The sequence below is a fragment of the Neolamprologus multifasciatus genome, chromosome 6 (genome assembly GCF_963576455.1).
Source record: "Neolamprologus multifasciatus chromosome 6, fNeoMul1.2, whole genome shotgun sequence".
Taxonomy (NCBI): domain Eukaryota; kingdom Metazoa; phylum Chordata; class Actinopteri; order Cichliformes; family Cichlidae; genus Neolamprologus; species Neolamprologus multifasciatus.
The window spans coordinates 16288021-16305881 of NC_140444.1; the positions used below are offsets into that span (position 1 = coordinate 16288021).

At 40.6% G+C, this 17861-nt stretch overlaps 2 protein-coding genes and 1 pseudogene across 3 annotated transcripts; 1 reads left to right on the forward strand and 2 right to left on the reverse strand.

Moving 5' to 3' along the window:
* Positions 1 to 367: 367 nt before the first annotated feature.
* On the reverse strand, positions 368 to 6105 carry LOC146516722 (arf-GAP with dual PH domain-containing protein 2-like; annotated as a pseudogene). The gene is made up of 11 exons (XR_014874634.1): positions 4825 to 6105; positions 4131 to 4263; positions 3762 to 3853; positions 3481 to 3568; positions 3224 to 3336; positions 2960 to 3106; positions 2765 to 2848; positions 1800 to 1862; positions 1620 to 1697; positions 1170 to 1398; positions 368 to 1075 (listed from the first exon to the last, which is right to left on the reverse strand). The product of XR_014874634.1 is annotated as an arf-GAP with dual PH domain-containing protein 2-like (transcript).
* Positions 6106 to 7786: 1681 nt separating this feature from the next.
* tefm (transcription elongation factor, mitochondrial) lies at positions 7787 to 10884 on the forward strand. Its single transcript, XM_085163356.1, is given in 11 exon segments — positions 7787 to 7963; positions 8178 to 8222; positions 8225 to 8307; positions 8309 to 8668; positions 9585 to 9687; positions 9690 to 9733; positions 9867 to 10045; positions 10168 to 10186; positions 10188 to 10223; positions 10225 to 10339; positions 10342 to 10884. Coding segments are annotated over 11 exon segments (1116 nt in total). The 5' UTR covers positions 7787 to 7920; the 3' UTR covers positions 10431 to 10884.
* atad5b (ATPase family AAA domain containing 5b) lies at positions 8755 to 17831 on the reverse strand. Its single transcript, XM_085163352.1, is given in 18 exon segments — positions 8755 to 11059; positions 11788 to 11946; positions 12360 to 12670; positions 12673 to 12726; positions 12728 to 12745; positions 12747 to 12892; positions 12895 to 13150; positions 13238 to 13356; positions 13436 to 13610; positions 13782 to 13846; positions 13922 to 14015; positions 14109 to 14374; positions 14503 to 14674; positions 15409 to 15557; positions 15663 to 15745; positions 15847 to 15943; positions 16038 to 16283; positions 16378 to 17831. Coding segments are annotated over 18 exon segments (3135 nt in total). The 5' UTR covers positions 17024 to 17831; the 3' UTR covers positions 8755 to 10980.
* Between the last annotated feature and the right edge of the window lie 30 nt (positions 17832 to 17861).

Below are 17861 nucleotides of genomic sequence, written 5' to 3' on the forward strand. Positions count from 1 at the left end.
GTTTCTTTGCTAATTTGTCAGGTACAAGCAGCTGACTAAACATGAGTGAAAAAGCAGCCAGTTTCAAAAGAAAAACTTCAAAAAGTCTGGAGAACAATATTACTCAAGACCACAAAAAAGAAAGTCTGGCTCCTTGGGATGGGTCAGGACTTTCACACCACACTATACATCTACTTTTGGTAGCCTATTAAAGTTTCTCTGTACTGCAAAACTGTCAAAACAGAAGATTTTCTGGTACACTTTCATTAAGCCTTTAGCATATCCTTGTGTATTGTGTATGGAAGAATCAAACTTTTAGATTGAAATGTTCACATAAAATAATAATACTATTAAAACAGCTTTTAATAAGAGATGGAGCATAAAGTAAGTGTTTCTTTAAGGCTAGCAGCTAAATTACTGTAAACTAATTGATAAACAGTGATATGTGGTCCTGGTGGTTGTTGTGGTATTCCCATCAGCCCTGATGGAACCCGCTACTTATAATCAAAACATCTCAACAGAGGCACATGTGCCTCATAAAATGCCCAGCTGCACATATGTTACTGATGAGGAAGAAAGCCAGCATGTTCCCCAACAACTGGTTAACAAAAATAAAAAGAAAGCAGTTATTTATCAAGTTTATTTAAATTATGAGTTTGAGAAATTCACAGACAGCTACAAAAACAAAAAAGTATCTAAGTACATCAAAGTTAACAAAAATATTCACAAAATAGCCATTTCAGTCTTTATTTTAATAAATACAATGTCTGTTTTCAGTGACTTTATAATGTATTACAAAAGAACGCTGACATTAATTTCAACAAAAGTGCATCAAAATCAGGAGACATTGCTTTTAATGTGCGCGGATCTTACAGAGAAACAAAGTCTCTACGGTGACAGTAGCTTCTCCACATTGTAGACAGTAAGTGCCTTAGTCGGTCTGTGGTCCTGTCTCTAATTATGTTTCTAGCCACACTGACAGGTTCGGGCGCATCTTTGTGAGAAAAGCTTCAGGTCTGTTCTGTCCCCAAACGGTATTTTAATTTCCTTGCAAAAAAGGAAACGACTCATTTTCCTCTCCTCAGGTTGGCCTCATCTGAATATCGAAGAGAGAAAGAATTAGGAATGCTTGACAACCAAAGGAGCAAAGTTGATGCATTTTAACAACACATGGGACAACTAATGCCTACTAGAGTAGTCTTCTGGTGTCATGGGTTGAGAGATGACCTTTCTGAAAGCCATTATCCACTCGCTCTGCTCCTGCTCCTGCTCACACATAAAAACAAACTGCCTCTCCGGAGTCTCCAGTGAGATCCCGCAGCGCCACCGGCTTCCCCTCGCGTTGCGGCTGCTGGTTTCTGAAACAGAGTAGCCGTGGCTCTCTGTGCCAATGAAGACAGCACCCAGCTCTGTAGCATCCTAACAGTATAAATAAACAAGGTACAACTAAATAGGATCATTATGATTATTCATTGTATTTTATGAGCATTAGAATAACTTCTTAATATCTCCAATTAAAAGGAAAAAAATGACAAATTTTTATGTTTTTATTTTCTGGAGTCATTTATTTATGTAGGTGTTTCATTTTCACAAAGATATGAGCAACACAAAGATCTCTGTTCTTCATCTCTGTTCATTACCAGCGGAGATTTAAAGTATAGAAGCTTTCTGTTCATTGAGCACAGCGTGAACCAGCGCTTCTTGAATGGCTCCCGTTGCTGAAAACACATATAAACACACCAATCCAATTAGCCAGGCAGTTAAACTAAAAAAAAGTAGACCCAGTAAATCCAGTTAAAAATTTCAGATAGTTCACAGACCGTCGGACCAGTTTTCTCCATGTATCCCTCCTTCAGGCAATGTGCTGTTAGCTGATGTTTTAACTGTGCAAAGACACACAAACAAATACTGTGAGCTGAACAACAGCAGCAGCTCACAACCAGAATGATTCAACCGTGCTGACGTTGTGTGGGTTTGCACATTAAATGTAATGTGTTTAAATGGGCAGAGAACAAACCGAAATTAATATTGAATTTAACTGCTGCAAGTAGCATCATGTTTCATGTGATATATTTTTTCATGGAATAACAAGGCCTCGCCTAGCCATGTAACTGCTCTTCAGTCAATTGCCCAATTACTTTAGAGCATTTGAAAAGACTGTGTATAAAAATGGCCGTGATTCCTAAACAGTTCATACTATTTTTTTTGTTACACCAATTAAAATAAAGCTAGGGGTCTGCACTTCTATCATATCCTGACTGTTTGGTTGAAAATCCATGGTTGTGGTGTACAGAGGCAAAAACAAATTCATTGTCCAAATATTTATGGACCTAAGTGTATAAATCCTGCCAGTGCTAGTTTTAAAGTGGATATTAAGTACAATAAAGACAAAGGAGCTTTCTCAAATGCTAAGAGAAAAAAATATATATAAACACGTGGTACTAAAAACAGAAGACTTGTGGTTCAGCAGCAACTTTCTTGAGTGTGAAAGGTCATTTTAAAACAATCACTGAGAAAAACTTGCAAACTTGCAGATATGAGCGGAAACTTTAAAAAGAACATTAAACAAGGCTTCGGTCGAGGCCTTGAAACCTTTGCACACTTTCTTGAACAGAAAGCCATTAAAATGGAAAGTTCTATGTAGTTAATTACAGAAAACGTTTGATGTATGAGGTATGACTTTGAGGTTGTATAATTTTACTTAGCAGCTTTTTGAGGATAGACATTACTAGCCTGAAGTAAGAGGGGTTTACATAGCTGATGACCTAATGAAAGTTTGTCTCACGTCTTTTTCTTGAAGAGTGGGGTTTTTCTTCAGGAGGTATGCCAAACGTGTTGCCCGTATAGCATTGAAAAAAGACACAATCACCTATAAGAGATCATAGTAAGAGATCAAGAGTAATTGTCTCAAATAAGGTATAACTCTATGAATGTGGGATGGAAAAGAGCATGCAGCGTACATCTGGGAAGATGCCCTCACCTGCCCGTCCTCGTGGTACACAAAAAGGTTCTTTGAGCGTTCATCATCCACATAGGAGATCTGCAAACCGTTAGCATGACCGATCTTCTCTGGTTGGAAGACTGCATTCAGATCCTTCATGTTGATGACAGCTTTGGGAACCTTGGACTTGGTTTTAATGAGATGATTGAGGAAGATTAGAAAAAGAGGTATTTGGCCAGAGTCAACTGAAGAATGCTTATACAGCTGTAAACTAAACGGTCTTATGACTGAAGAACTGCTCACATCCTCTTTGATGAAGTATCTGAGGGTGAAGTCTTTCTGTGAGAGCAGGAAGGTGCTTTTAAGGAACTGCTTACTGTCTTTGCCTTTCTTCCATAGTGTTGCCTCAAACAGTTCTGGAGTATCAAACAGTTCAAAGAGGTGAAGCAAATAAACTGCAGGTTAGACTTTGATGGGAAAACAAATGCTGGGTTGTCAATGTTTTGTTGACGGGGGAAGGTTTCTTTTTTTTAAATTAAAAATATTGCTAGGACAATTACCTGCACTGTACACTTTTTGAAAGTAGATGTTTTCTCCTGTGAATCCCGTCTTTCGTACTTGGCACGATCCACTGCATCCTTAAGAACGCTGAAACAAACAAGTCCGTGAAAATGTGTAGACCTGTCACCGAGCCTTTACACTTCTCTGCTGTTCCTCTTTCTACCTGAGAAACGTGACTACTCCACTCCCATTCACTAAACAGACCGTTTGTTGTCTTTGCTTCCCACTTCTGTTGAGTTAATGAAATGAATGGGTGCCAAATGCAGTGAAAGTCACTTACACGCAATCTTTCTGCTGTGGTTGGTAGAAAAAGACCGGGACACACTTCTCAAAAATAGCTTTGGCAGCAGAATTTCCCTTCTCTTGCATGAACTGAAACCGCATAATGTGAAAGTTAAAAATAAAGGTTAGAGCAAGATAATATTGTTTACATGATGAACAGACTCAAATTAGAAGGATTTATTTTAAAATGAAGAACAAAATGAAAATCTGGAGGTAACGGTGTAATAACAGAGGGAACTGGGGGGAGTGAAAAATCAAAGAAATCTAAAGGTATCCAATACCCTCTATATATAAAAGGAAATGTCTAAATTTAAGAGAAACATGAATAAATAATTAATCATAATAAATTCATGCTAATAATCAATACCTCTACAAGTGAATCTTCCCAATGATACAGCCGTATGGATTTCACTTTGCTGACTGCAGGCAGATTACGATGCATCCCCGAGCAGTTCAGGCACACAAAGACACCGAGAGTGTAAGAAGCCCAGTCAGGGGTCTGCGAGCAAAAATGTGATCACAGTGTTTATTTTATAAGAAGGAACTAAGTACAGTGCAAAAAAAAAGAGTAGCTATATCAACTGCCTAATGACCATAATGTACAAAGATTATAAAGCGAAAATCAGTGTTTCTTTTCTGCACAATTATAAAGTCGATAAACAGGCGAAAGAATAAGCGTATAAAGGCACTGTGTGTACCTATGACAGTGTGTCATACGTACACACTGTACTAACTGTCCTCATACAGTGAAGTGAAAAGTGGTGGAAGAAAAGGAGGAACAATAAGGTCATACCACCCTATACAGCAGTTTCTCTTCCCCTTCTGAGAGCTTATTACAGTTTTACTTGGTTATAAAATAATATTTTTGGACACAATATTGTTAACTAAATAAAGCACGTGACTCAGTCAGATGGGCTGTCTATTACCACTTGTGACGTAGTGAAATAAGGTAAATAAAATGTTCTCTGGAGAGAAAGTTAAAAAAAAAAAGTATAAATAAATAAAAATCTATCAGTGCTAATCTATAAATGAAACCTGAGTCTGTTGAAGTGTACTCACCAGGAGCTCCACAGTCAGCACACAAGTTGTTACCCGGCTGTTGCACCAAATCAAGGAGAATTTTGTTATTTCTTTCAGAAGTGGCCATCGATGAAGGACGTCTGCTTCTCTTGGGCTGACAGTCAAATCCCAACAAAACATCTACTAGGTAGTAACTCCATATTGACTCTACACACTTCACAGTACATAGCTATTCTGCCCTGTAGCAGGTACAAACATCTCCGTGGCCAGTGGGCCAGTATTTCCTCTTAACAATGCAGCATCATGAAGTTTATTGTTCTGCACACAAACACATATATCCAGAAATAACAGAGAAAGGAAGTGAAACATACGTCACTCAGTTACTGGGCGATTGACTCACAGTATTAGGCTGCTAGGCTTGTCGCTGTTCGAAAGCTGTGAGAGCAGCAGTTTTGTTTTTAAAGTTAAGGTCAGCAGCAGCAGCAGTAAGAAAAAAGGAGGGAACTTTCCAGAATAGCTCCAAGCTTATGTGCCAGTTTTACAAACTGTTGCAAACTTGTAGCCAAACTTTTGTCCTACATCTAAATTTAACTACTGCTGTTGTCACGAGTGGCATTCATTTGCTTTAAGTCCTGGGCTAGAATTAAGACCGGATAGGCAGATGTCAGTGAGACAGACAAAACCCACCTTTAAAAATGTACTTTTACACATCGGATAAAAATACCTCCTGTGGGGAGTTGCCACTATATTAATAAAATGTCTATAAGATGTATCCGGTGTGCCAAAATAAATCGTCAACTGCATTCATACAGCAGATAAAGAAAAGGGGGAGATGCAAATTGCACAATTAATTTAAAAATGACAAAACCCACAGTGAAACAGAGGAATAAAGTGGGAAAAGTCTGTGTGTCAACTAGCCTGCTTACATTTATGACCTCAAACTCATTCTCCGACCTTCATCTTGGCCCCAGCTGCACAACTGTAAAATTTTGTGACTATATTTTGAATTGTTGAGGTGACAAATGTTTTTGTTGCAGTTTCCGCTGCAGTACGTATCTTCAGCACTGCGTGTTGACAAGCTGACAAATGCACATAGGGACAAATGCATAAGGTAACAACTGCTCAAATACAACAGCTGCCTGAACCCACTATGAACATGAAAGTTAGAAGAACGGTGTCTCTCTTAGGAAAATTCAGTCCAAGATATGTGGTCCAAGACTCCCCTGTTAGTACCTTAAAAAGAACTACTTCCTTAATTGTTTCCTCCACAGAATTGGCTGGAAAACTTAAAAACAAATAAAGAAAGCTTATTAAACACACTTGGGAAAAATGTGTTTGTTTGGTTTATAACTCTATACTCCTGCATAGTTCTGCTTAAACCAGTTAATTAAACTAGAGCAAAGTAGTAACGCTGAATAGAGTTTATTTTAAGCTAACTGGACAAAAAAAAAACTGTCACATAGATGCAGAACAAATTAACATTCTTACTTAGTGACTGTCTGACGACTTTTGTGTCCATTCAGATTTAGAAGCGAACGTCTACTTTCTATACTGTTTATATCAGAGAATGGATTAAATGGTGGAAACTGAAGAAGGAAAAATGTTGCACAGATTTCAGGGAAGAGTTGAGATGGGCTCTGGTTGATAAGGAAGAGTTAGCAGATGACTGGAAAAATACAGCAGTAATGGAAAAACGTTAAATGGACTGGGTATTATAGAGCACATTTCTACTCTACTCTTTATACAAACATGCCTCATCCACCCATTCATACAAGCACTTTTTTCTATGCTGAAGTGCTTTCTAACATTCACACAAATTCACACTTTGATGGATGCATCGGAGAGCAACTTGGTGTTAGTGTCTTGCCCAAGGATATAGGGCATTCAGACTGGAGTAGGCAGGGATCAAACCACCAACCTTCAGATTTGTAGATGAATTTGGGATTGTGGAAAGAGTTGTTGAAGCTAGGTTATTGAGAGAGGTGCTGATCAGAGGGCAGCAGTATGGCTTTATGCTGAGAAAGTTTGCTTGAGAGTGATGACGGAGAAGTATAGAGGTCACAAGGAGCTGCACTGTGTCTTTGTGGATTTAGAGAAAGCATATGATAGGGTGCCAAGGGAGAAACTGTGGTACTGGATGAGGAAGTCAGAAGTGGCAGAGTATGAGTGAGTATTTGCGGGTGGTGCAGGACCTATGAGAACAGTGAGGCAGTGGTGAGGTGTTTCAGCAGGAGTGACAGATGGGTAAAAGATGGGGGTGGGATTACATCAGGGATCAGCTCTGAGTCCCTTCTTGTTTGCATTGATGATGGACAGGTTGGCAGATGAGGTGAGGCAGGAGTCTCTGTGCACTACGATGTTTGGAGACAATATTGTGATCTGTAGTGAGAGCAAGAAGCAGGTGGAAGGCAGCCTGGAGAGGTGGAAGTATGCACAAGAGAGAAGAGGAATGAAAATCAGTAGCAGCAATACAGAATACATACTTGTGAATGACACGGACAGAAGTGTAACAATGAAGCTGCAAAGAGTAAAGGTATTGAAGGAAAATTAGTTTAAGTACCTGAGGTAAACCATCTAAAGCACTGGACAATGCACAAGAGGAGTAAAGAAAAGAGTGGAGGCAGGGTGGAGTGGGTGGAGATGCGTGTCAGTGGCAATTTGCAACAGAAGGATACCAGCAAGAGTGAAAGGGGAGGTTTACAAGATGGTAGCAAGACCTGCTATAATGTGTGGTTTGGAGACCTTCACCCCTAAAATGCAGCAGTCGAAAAAAGATAGTTTATCATTATGTATTAAACATTAAAATAAATAAATAGATTTTTAAAAAAAAACAGCTCGAGAGTGGACGAATAAGCATTCTGTTATTTATCAGTTATTATTATTATTATTATTATTTACTTATTTTGTTTAATTATCTAATTCTTTATTTTGCCTTATCTCTACGACGTCCGATACATCGAGTATATGCCAGGGAGGGATTAAGCAGCATTCCGGAACCATTTAAAGTGTTGTTGTTGTGCTACACCGACCAGTTAAAACCGTTGGACACCAAACAATCAGAGGGCAAAGTTGTTTCCACCTGCATTATGCCGGCGAGCAAAACCGTCAAATATTCATTTTAACTTCAAGTAACGATAATGTGGGTCGCCAGGCGAGTTTTGTCGTCGCTGGTCAAAAGAAGTAAGAATTTTTAATGCACATATGTCGTTAGCTAGTATCGCCAGTTGTAAAATGTCGTTTCATTGCAAGCCTTTAGAAGTTGCATCTTCTTTTATGGTCTTAAATGTTCAGTAACATTAAGTAACTTTGGCTGAGCTCCACACTCGTATTGTAAAAAGTTAACACCTTAAACGTTAGACTAAGATTGAACACATGTTGTCCGTTGTGTTTCCAGGTCAGTATGCGGGACAGTCCGGTTTGTTTTGTCGCCCTCAGTACGGCTCCTTCCTGAGCTGGAGCTGCGGTACCTTCAGTGCACATGCTGCTGGAGAAGCCGGGTTCCCGTGGCGAGCTTTGAGACCTTGTAACGCTAATCTGTCCTCCAGTAATGAATCCTGCAAGGACGACGCGAGCAGAACGCTGGACACCTGCTACACCCCAGAGCAGCGAGACGCTATCCTCCAGCTCCTCAACACCGCCACGCCAGGAGAGCTGGCCGGGATAAAGCTGCTGCGAGGTCGCAAGTCCCTCAACATTGTGGAGTACAGGACTAAAAACGGACCCTTTAAAACTCTGGAAAGTGTGGTGAATGTTCCACTGCTAAAGCACAAAAGTGCTGTCATTGTCTTCAACTCCATTCTCAACCCGACGGTTAAGAAGGAGAGGAAAGTGAGGATACAGCTGGCCAAGTTCATCAGGCCAGAGGTCGACAAGTCTTGGTTAGAGGTGAGCTTTTCGTGTTAACAGGTGATTTCCGGTGTGTGGTTTGTTTTTGTTGGGGGTGTGTGTGTGTGTGTGTGTGTGTGGGGGGGGGGGGAGGTGTCATATGATTGTTGGGGATTTTTTTTCTTTGTATTATTTTAGGTGTTTTACCTTACAAGATAAATCACCCTGAGGCATCTTATTGTGATTTGCTGGTATATAAATAAAATTGAATTCAATTCAATCATTATTTGACAAAAAACATCACTTCTTGATAGACGATCAACATTTGACACATCTGTGTTTGAAATATCTACATTGATCTGTATGATCACGGGCAATTCTAGGATTTTTTTTTCTTAATTGTTTGCACTTAATCTCGTTTTATTTGTTGATAAGCCATCATCTGTCAACAGTGCCCATATTTTGGATGACACAGATGTTCTGTTGATATGTAATTACATGATCTATGAGAATTATGAACCACATAAGTGGGTTCTTCCTGACTTAAAGTAGGCTTTTTGCACATGATATGCACATAGGTTGGTACACGTGTACTGTTCAAGACTAACAATCTGCTACCCTGCTTAGAAGTCTTTCTCCCTGCTTTTTTTTTTTTTTTTTTGTAGCCACGTGATAAATGTTTTCATGCTTCAGTAAATTAAACCCCACGTAAACAAATGTAATGTAATTACAGCCCCATTGATTTTCCTTTGGCAGAAGTTTAAATCTTTGGGGCCAACTTTTATGCTTGGAAAAGCCTACACATGATATTGTAAAAATCAAATATCACAGGATGTTGGATAGCTGGTAATGGACTTTGCTGTGATAGGGTTTACTGTCTACTTCATAACCTTGAGCTGTTAAAAGAAAATATTAACTATGAAAAGAAAGAGCAGGATAATGCTCTCTAATCATGATTCTGTATTTGCCAATGCAGGATGCCAGTTCCATAGTGTCACTCATATGTGGGACTAATAAAATTGCCTGGGCACACGTGGACCGTGGAATGACTGTACTGGACTGGCAACAGGTGGACTGTCCGAATTCCTGAGGGGAACTTACATGGCTTCTGCTTATTTGCATGATGTAAGTACTCATGTAGAGCATATTATTTCTAGTCAAAGTCTAGCTAAATGAGAACGTTAATGTAGACTAACAGTCATTGTGTTTTGGAACTTTGTTTCTGTAACATAATTCATTAATTCTGTGATGCCAACAGGTGTCTTCAGTTGCGGCCCTCCTGCCATCAGCAGATTTCTACATAATAGAGAAATCTTCCATTTCAGTCCAAAACACAGCTCTGTTCCCCATCATGGCACACATGAGGGCTGTGGAGGCCATGCTTTTGCTCTGATGGAGCCCAAAAAATTCCCTGCCAGAATCCAACATTCCTCCCAGGTGAAGTAAAAAAAGATATCAAAAGTATTTGGTTTGAACTTGTGCTGGTCACATCTGTAATCCTGCACAAGCAAGCGTGCATGCAGAAACTTGACCCAGAAATTCTCTCCTTTCCTTCACAGGGTTCTCAACATGATGAGGGACTGCTGTAGGGCGCCACTTTGGACTGATGGTGGGTTGAGTCTCGAACAAGCGGGGCGCAGACAGTTCGACAGCTCATGACAGAGTCGGTGACGCAGAAGCTTCCCAGAATAAACTTTCCCCAGGATCTGCTGGTGAAGTACAGGAATTCCTTCAGATGGGCAGCAGAAGAGGAGGGGAGGAACTCTGTGACGCTCTCCTTCAGGCTATAGCCTTTTATGAGCTGCTCAGCGACTGCTCCTGAGAGCCACTAGCTGGACTAGTCACGTGCTCCAACCACACAACCAAAAAACCTCAGAAATGGCATTCTGAGTTCTTTGAACTTTTTTTTCCTTTGAACTTTTTGGAGATTAATGATAAGTTTGAAGAATTAAATATTTTTATTGTGACTTAAAACACTCAAATGCTGTTTTTCTGGTACTGTTTGAGTATAAGGGCTGCTTCTGTGTTTATTTCTGCTACTAACCCTGACAGGGGCAGTGACGGCTGTCCGTCCTAGCATTTTGTGCAAAACCTGTTTGTGGATAAAACACAAAGGATGAAAAGTATAAAAAGTTGTGTCAAAAACCCATGAGTACCTGAGTAATCAGTACGTTTAAATTCTTTTAAATGCTCAGTATAATTTACAAAAAAAGGCAAACTTTTTATTTACTTAATGGTTGCACTACATATAAATAAAACATGATTCCTCAAATAAACCACGTTAATTTCATTTCACAGTATCTGACTAAAATAAATACTGACAGGAGTAAGCTGAGGTAGAGATGATGTCAGGTTCAACAGTCTTTTAGGAGTCACGTGAAACCTTCTGCCAGGAGCTGCATAGTTGACTTTGAGAGGCCCAGGTGAATGTTGTTGAGGTAGTTCATACACCTATTGTGGGAGAAATTAGCATGTAAAGTATTAGATAAATGCACAAAATGTTAGATATATTTTAAAGGGATTATTCACTCAAACTAAATGTACATTCCTCCACTCCCTTCTGGGGTGTAGTGTTATTTATCAATCTAGATTTCTTATTATGTCAGGCTTATGATTTATGACAGAATCATAGCAGCGAGGGAACAAGTTGTTTCACAAAATGACTTCCTGTGCGGTTTCTCTACAGGTACCTCAGTTTCCTCCCATGGTCCAGACACGGGCTAGTTAGGTTAACTGGAGATACTAAAATGGCCATGTGAAAGTGAGAATGAAAGGTTGTCTGTCTCTGTGTGTTAGCCCTAGTGTGAAATAGCGGTGTTATTTAACTCTTGTCCCCTTGAAAGCCTATGAGTAAGTCTTTAAGCAGTTTTCTGAAACGAGTGGTTTCTGCCATATTTTAGACGCGTTTATAAAACTAAATGACTGTGAATGAATGGATGTGCATCAGAAGTTAGTGAGGGTGGTCTCTGCAGATATACTCCTGGACAAACTAAGAAACTGTTCTAAATGTTGTCAAACCACATCTTCACTGAGGTGTTCAGGGAGGTTATCTGCCATTCTCTCTCACATGAACTTATTGTGATATTACAACCTCACTAGTAACATAAAATCCATCTCCATTTCCTGTCATTTATGATTGTCCTCTACTTTCGGACTCTTAAACCTTGTGTCTGACTCACCTCAGTGGCTCTTGTTTCTGTTGCTGTGCTTTATGTAAGCGGCAGATGGAGCGGAGGACCGTCATGTAGTCGACACACACAGCCCGTCTGTTCCCCAGCAAAACGAAGGGTTTACTGCTGAGAACCGTCCTGTTCAGTCTGAATCTTCTTTGGGACAAACTGGAGGCACGGGAACAAAGAAATTGGTGTTCTGCTTTATAATGTGCACAATATTAGAAATGTTTAGTGAAGCATCCACATGCATTCATGAGCCCCCTCATCCTGGAGCGACATCGCAGGTAGAATGAAGTTCTATGTACTTTTCCACTAAAGATGCTTTGAGTTATTTAACTGAAATTTTTAACCTTTCATTGGTCAGTGTCTCGCTTTTAAATGGATTTGGACAAGAATTTATCAAATGAATGTCATCTAATGGCGCTTTCCCTTATACTTACATTATAAAGCATTTAAAAGAAGTCAACATCCTTGAAACTTAAGCAATGATAACTAAGTGTATGACTGGACAACTGAAATGGAAAGATGGTAAACAACTTGAAATGGCATTCAGAAGATAAAGTGGAGAGCAGACTCACCTTGGCTCACAGAGAGGCTGAAAACTAAAGCTGAGACTGTGTCTTTTAGAAGAGGTCAATGCAAGTCTCTCCATCAGCCTCCCCCACCTTTTGTCCTCCAGCACCTGTCTGATTTTTTGCACTTCAGTCCATGCTTCAGACGCTCTGCACAAGCACTTGTGACACCCCAAACCTTCAGCAGCAGCCTGAATGTCCAACAGCCTCTCCTGACTGTAGCTGCTGTCCTCTCCCTCCCTCATCTCATCCAACAAACCAGCCTTTAGCTCCGCTCCTGTCCACACAAATGACTCGGGTGCGCAGGAGTCGGGAAACAACGCGTCCCTGTGGGCGGCAGGGTGGCATCGAGGTAGGACATGATGTCAAAGAAAGTCAGTCAGGGCGTCTAGAACACTCACTCTCCTCTTTAGCTGCAATTTGTTGAGCCGTACTGCCTGAAAGCAGAGCTTTTGAAAGGCGTCCCACTGAATGAGAATGTTTTTTCAAGGCCAAACTGTCAGATGATGTGTTGTTATACTTCCTTCTGCTAAGCCTCGCATATGACTTACAGATTTGCTGTTGGTCAGTGAAGCCCTTTGATAAATGCTTCTATTGTGCTGCTCGATGTGAAGCCCAACATCCGATTGCTCGCACTGTAGCCTGGAATAAGCTACTGTTTCCAAGCATCGAACCGTAGTATGCCGAGCTGCTACAGACAGCAGAAGCTCCAGGTTCAAATAGAGAAGCGGCACGCCTCGTCTCCAGCTCTCAGCGAGAAGCATCAAGAGCTCGTTCATGTGCTTTTTAGACGAGGACTGAGAATCAAAACACGATAGATCGGAAACGTTAATTTCATTTGGAGAAATGATCATGAAGATTTATGCAGAGAAACAAATACTTGCCTTTAGAAGGTTCAGCAAATGTTCTGGAGTTACACCGCAAAGACCCAGCATGTTAGCAGAGCAGCCTGTTTTGTACGGAGGAAATGAGTCTAAATGTTCTCCTTCAGCAGCATCTGAGTCTAAAACAGGAAGATTTACAGAGAATAACATAAAAAAATTTGTTTAATGTTATTTATGCTTTATGTTGGAGAAACTTACACTGCACACAGATGGGTTTCTTAGACCTTCCACCACTCTGCACCCAGATCTGCAGCTGCAGCAGGCAGCGTCTGACATCACCACAGGTGAGTCTGAGGAGGCTGCCGACGTCACCCAAATCCAGCTGCACTCCCTCAGCCAGGCACACCAGCTGCAGGTAACTGCACATATTCACCTTTGAAAAGATGCAGTTAATGACAGACTGAGTTATTTTTCTATTAATGAAGTTCTAATAACATTTTTCTTCTTCTATAGCACATGCAAGAAGAGTGCGGCGCTACTGTCAAACACATGCATGCAGTTGTCATTGAAGCTGTGTGAGGCGGTCGAGGTAACTTTGACTTACTGCTGATGGAGTTTTGAAAATGATTTCATTCAAGCTGCCGTCGAATCGATCCTTGAATAAGGGATCTGAGGAAGACACTAGTTTAGAACCAACAGCTCATCTTTAAAAGTGAAATTCAAACTCTGCGTGTGCGTCTTTACCGTTCGTAGTCAAAATGACTGGTCTTTTAGTGGTACTCATAAAAGCCTTAATGGCTGCAAGGAAACCGACGTCATCGTCAAATATAACGTCAACCTGCAAGAGCAAGCGATAACGGTGAATCTGAAGCAAACACGATTAACGTGTGGCTTTATATGCCAAACAGTGTCGTGCTCAGAAATGGTTTACCTCTTCAAAGAGAATAAGTGAAGTGGCTGTCTTTTTCTCTGCTACATCAGAGCCTGACGATGAGTTGACCAGTTTCTTGTTCTCTGGCCTTTCAGATGGTGACAGGAAACCAGACTGTAAGTGATCTGCTTTGGCCTTCATCCTAAAATAGCGAGTCAGAGTGACTGTGGCTGATTTTGCTTTTGCGCTACAATGAGAGCCTCTCAAATTCTGTGATGTTCTTCTTTTTGAGGTGGAAGTGACATTTTTAGGAAGCACCCTTTTTCCTGTTAACAGAAAATATAATTACATGTACAGTAAAATTGTGCCTCTGTTGTTTTTCAGTAAAAGAACTGAGGGCTCTGATTACTCGTGTTACAATGAAAACAAATGATCATCACCATTGATGTTCTACCTAGTAAAATCTCAGATTTAGAAGTGCAGGTGTTGGTGTTGAAGGTGTTGAAGTAAGCCGGTTTCAGCTGGTCTTTCCCCGACGTCTCCACTAGGTGTGACTGGGTAACCTCCTTTAGCTGGGACAGAACATTGCGCCCATTGCGCTGTGAGGAACAGTTCACCTCAAACACCTTATTTGAGAAGAAACCAAAGCATTAAGATTAGTGGTAGAGAAAAAATTGCCAAAAATTATGGCAGGTTTTAGTGAGTGTGAAATGAGAGAAATTTATCTTACTGGATAAAACAGAGAATGACACAGTTTAACTCTGAGGACATAATCTGACAAAAAAAATTGTCACTGTGAGTGAAGTGTTGTGATAATATCATATCGTGGGGTTTCTGGTTATTACCACCTCCAGTGGAGACCTGATCAAAGTCAAAAATGTCACATTTTACCAGTTTTAAAATTGGAGACTCCGAGCATATCAGGTGTTGATTTTTTTATAGATACCTTCTGGGATGAGCCACAAAAATTTCAACCAGTAGAAAAGTAATATATTGTGAGAAGAATTCAATTTTAAATTTAAACTTCTGTACATATCATATTACAGCTGTCTGTTGCTATTTTAAATTAGCTGTTTAACCACAGCTTAGTTTCATAGGGGTCGATTGTTTTTATGTAAAGTTAGTGAAATCGAACTCATGTTAAGGATCATTGTTATTAATATTACAATGAACTAAACTGGTTATCTACGGGGATTCCTTGCTTTACTTAAATGGGAAAAAGTTCTTATTGGACATGTTTGGGAGTGGTGAACTGGCATTAAGATTCATCCTAACATGAATCCATGTTTGGTGGAACTGATTTCTGACAAGCCTTTGACAGCATCGCTTCAAAAACACCGGACCTTTTTGCAAATCCCACCTTGAAGCCCAGCTCCTGAGCACAGGCGTACACCGAAGCAGTCTTGCCCACACCTGACGGTCCTGTAATCAGCAGGGTGTTACCCAGTGGGTCCTCTCTGCCATCGTCTGATCCAGCTTCACCCTGGAAGTCTCCACAATCCCATGACTCTGCTCAAAAGGATACTTGTTACTTTTCCAAAAGTCACAAGCATGGAATAAAAAGAATAACATGTCTGACTGAGCAAAGCTTCACAGTGAAGAACCAGTTCATACCATTACGGTTTTCCTGTTGCTTCTTTTCCTCCATTTGTCTCTCCTTGTCACGGGCGGCTCTTAGTTTCCATTTCCTTAACCAACTGAACTCCAAGAAGAAAACATCCATTAAAAGTTTACACTCCTGATGCTGACTTCAAAGACTAATTAATCAGTTAGACTTGTGTAAATATCTTAAATTCACCTGTACAATTTATTCACAGATGCAGGATTACCAATGACCTCACTTGAATGCTGGGGACTGTACTTATCTGTCCACAGCGTATCCTCAAAAAATAAATCTAGACAGAAGAAAGAAGACAAAAAAGTAAATTTCCTGCAATTTAAAAGGAATAAAAGCACATGTCAAACTGTTCTGAATGAGACAAGCATTACTTCTTTGAAGAGGATCACAGCTTTTCATTAAGTTCGGCTCATCAAGACTTGGTTGGCTCGCCCTCTGTTGCTTCAGTCTGCGAGTGCGACTCAGCTTGCTGCACCTGGGCTGTTTCTCTGCAGGGTGAACACTACTGCTTCCCAGGACATCCTGATGTGATGAGTGACCCACACCTGCAGCACTCTCTGCAGACCTCAGACGCTTCGGTACCCTCTGCAAGAGTTCATCTACCCGTTTTCTCTTTTCTTTTAAGGGGTCATGTAGATATGAGGAGGAAAGAAAGGGAAAAAATTATATCCTCACAGAGGAGCAAATGTACAGACAGTTGTTCAGTCTAACCTGTGAGTGCATGCTCCTGCAGCCCTTCTCCTGCCTTCTTCCTCAAAGTGTTGAGCACAGCTTGGACTGGAAATGCTGGATTAGAAGTTTGGATTTCTTCCAGGCAGCTGTGCAGAACTGAGGGTGACAGCTGTCCCTGACACCTGTCCTTTATTGTCACGTGAGAAACTGCAGGTGGACGTTTTACTGGTTGCACGTTATCACGTTGAAGAGGGAGCACGGATTGCTGCGTGCTATCCAGAGGCTGGTCCAGCTCCCCGTCGCTGCTCCGCTTTCTTTGCTGTATCGCTCGTAAGAAAATCGGAGCAGTTTTAGCTCCTTTTGCGCACAAAGCATCTCTTGTCTCCGGCACTGGTTGGGGCTGTGTTCCCGAAAGCCCTGTAGCTGAACTTGAGCCATTTTTATCTTTTGCATCCAGTGAGATGTCCTCTTTAGAGCAGCTCGAATCTGATAAAACTATAACCCCGGCAGTTTGCGTCACGTCTTTGCACTGGAAGTTTGAGTCTCTGACTGTTTTGACCTTTCTGAGTTTATTTCGCATCGTAAAACACGGCAAACTAATTTTTAAAAAAGGCTTTAGTTTGCAGGTTGCAGGCTGGCTATTGCCATTTTGAATTTGCCGCTTGGTTTTTACGTATGACGTCATTTGTGCGACGTTCGCGTAACACAGAAATGTCGTTTTTTTATTTATTTCAAACGAAGCTAGCTAGTTAGGGCTGTATGTAAGAAGAAAATTGTATGAGGAATATAGGACATGGAAATACACGAGTACAGTCAGTGCTACATTCATCCGCATAGCTGAAGTGACGCTTTAAAAGTGCGCAGTTTCTCTGCAGTCAGAGATCGTGTGTGTACACAGATATCCCACACTGATACAGATTTGCCGCACTAGTTACAAAAGTTCCCAAAACCACACAAACCTTTCTCTAAAGTCATCAGACCAGGTACAGTTACCGATGTTTTTACTCAAATAGAATAAAGTGCAGTGTTCGATTTTACAGCTTTTGTCGCATGTAGTGCATTTTTGTAGCATAGACATGTATTTATATGAAACCATCCAGTCTGTCTTGTGTATCTACTTATATAGACTCACTTGCCACTTTGTTAGGTACACCTGTTCAGCTGTTTATTAAAATATCTAATGAGGCAATCACATGACAGCAACTCAGTAATTATAGACTTATAGAGGTGATTAAGAGGACCTGGTGAGTTTCAAACTGGGCACCAGAATGGTGAAAAAAGGGATTTACTTGAACGCGGCATGGTTGTTAGTGCCAAACTGTTGGTCTTCTGGGACTAACTATTATGCCACCCCTATACAATCATCTCTAGGTCCCCAAAAGTTGATTCTGTTCATCTAGACGTAGCGTTTTCAGTGGGAGAAATGTACAGAAAGTTGCAGTTTTGTCATTAATTGGCTGTAATGCACAAACTAAAGTGATCTTGACTACAATTTGATTGAAGGCCTATTAGATGTGTTCACT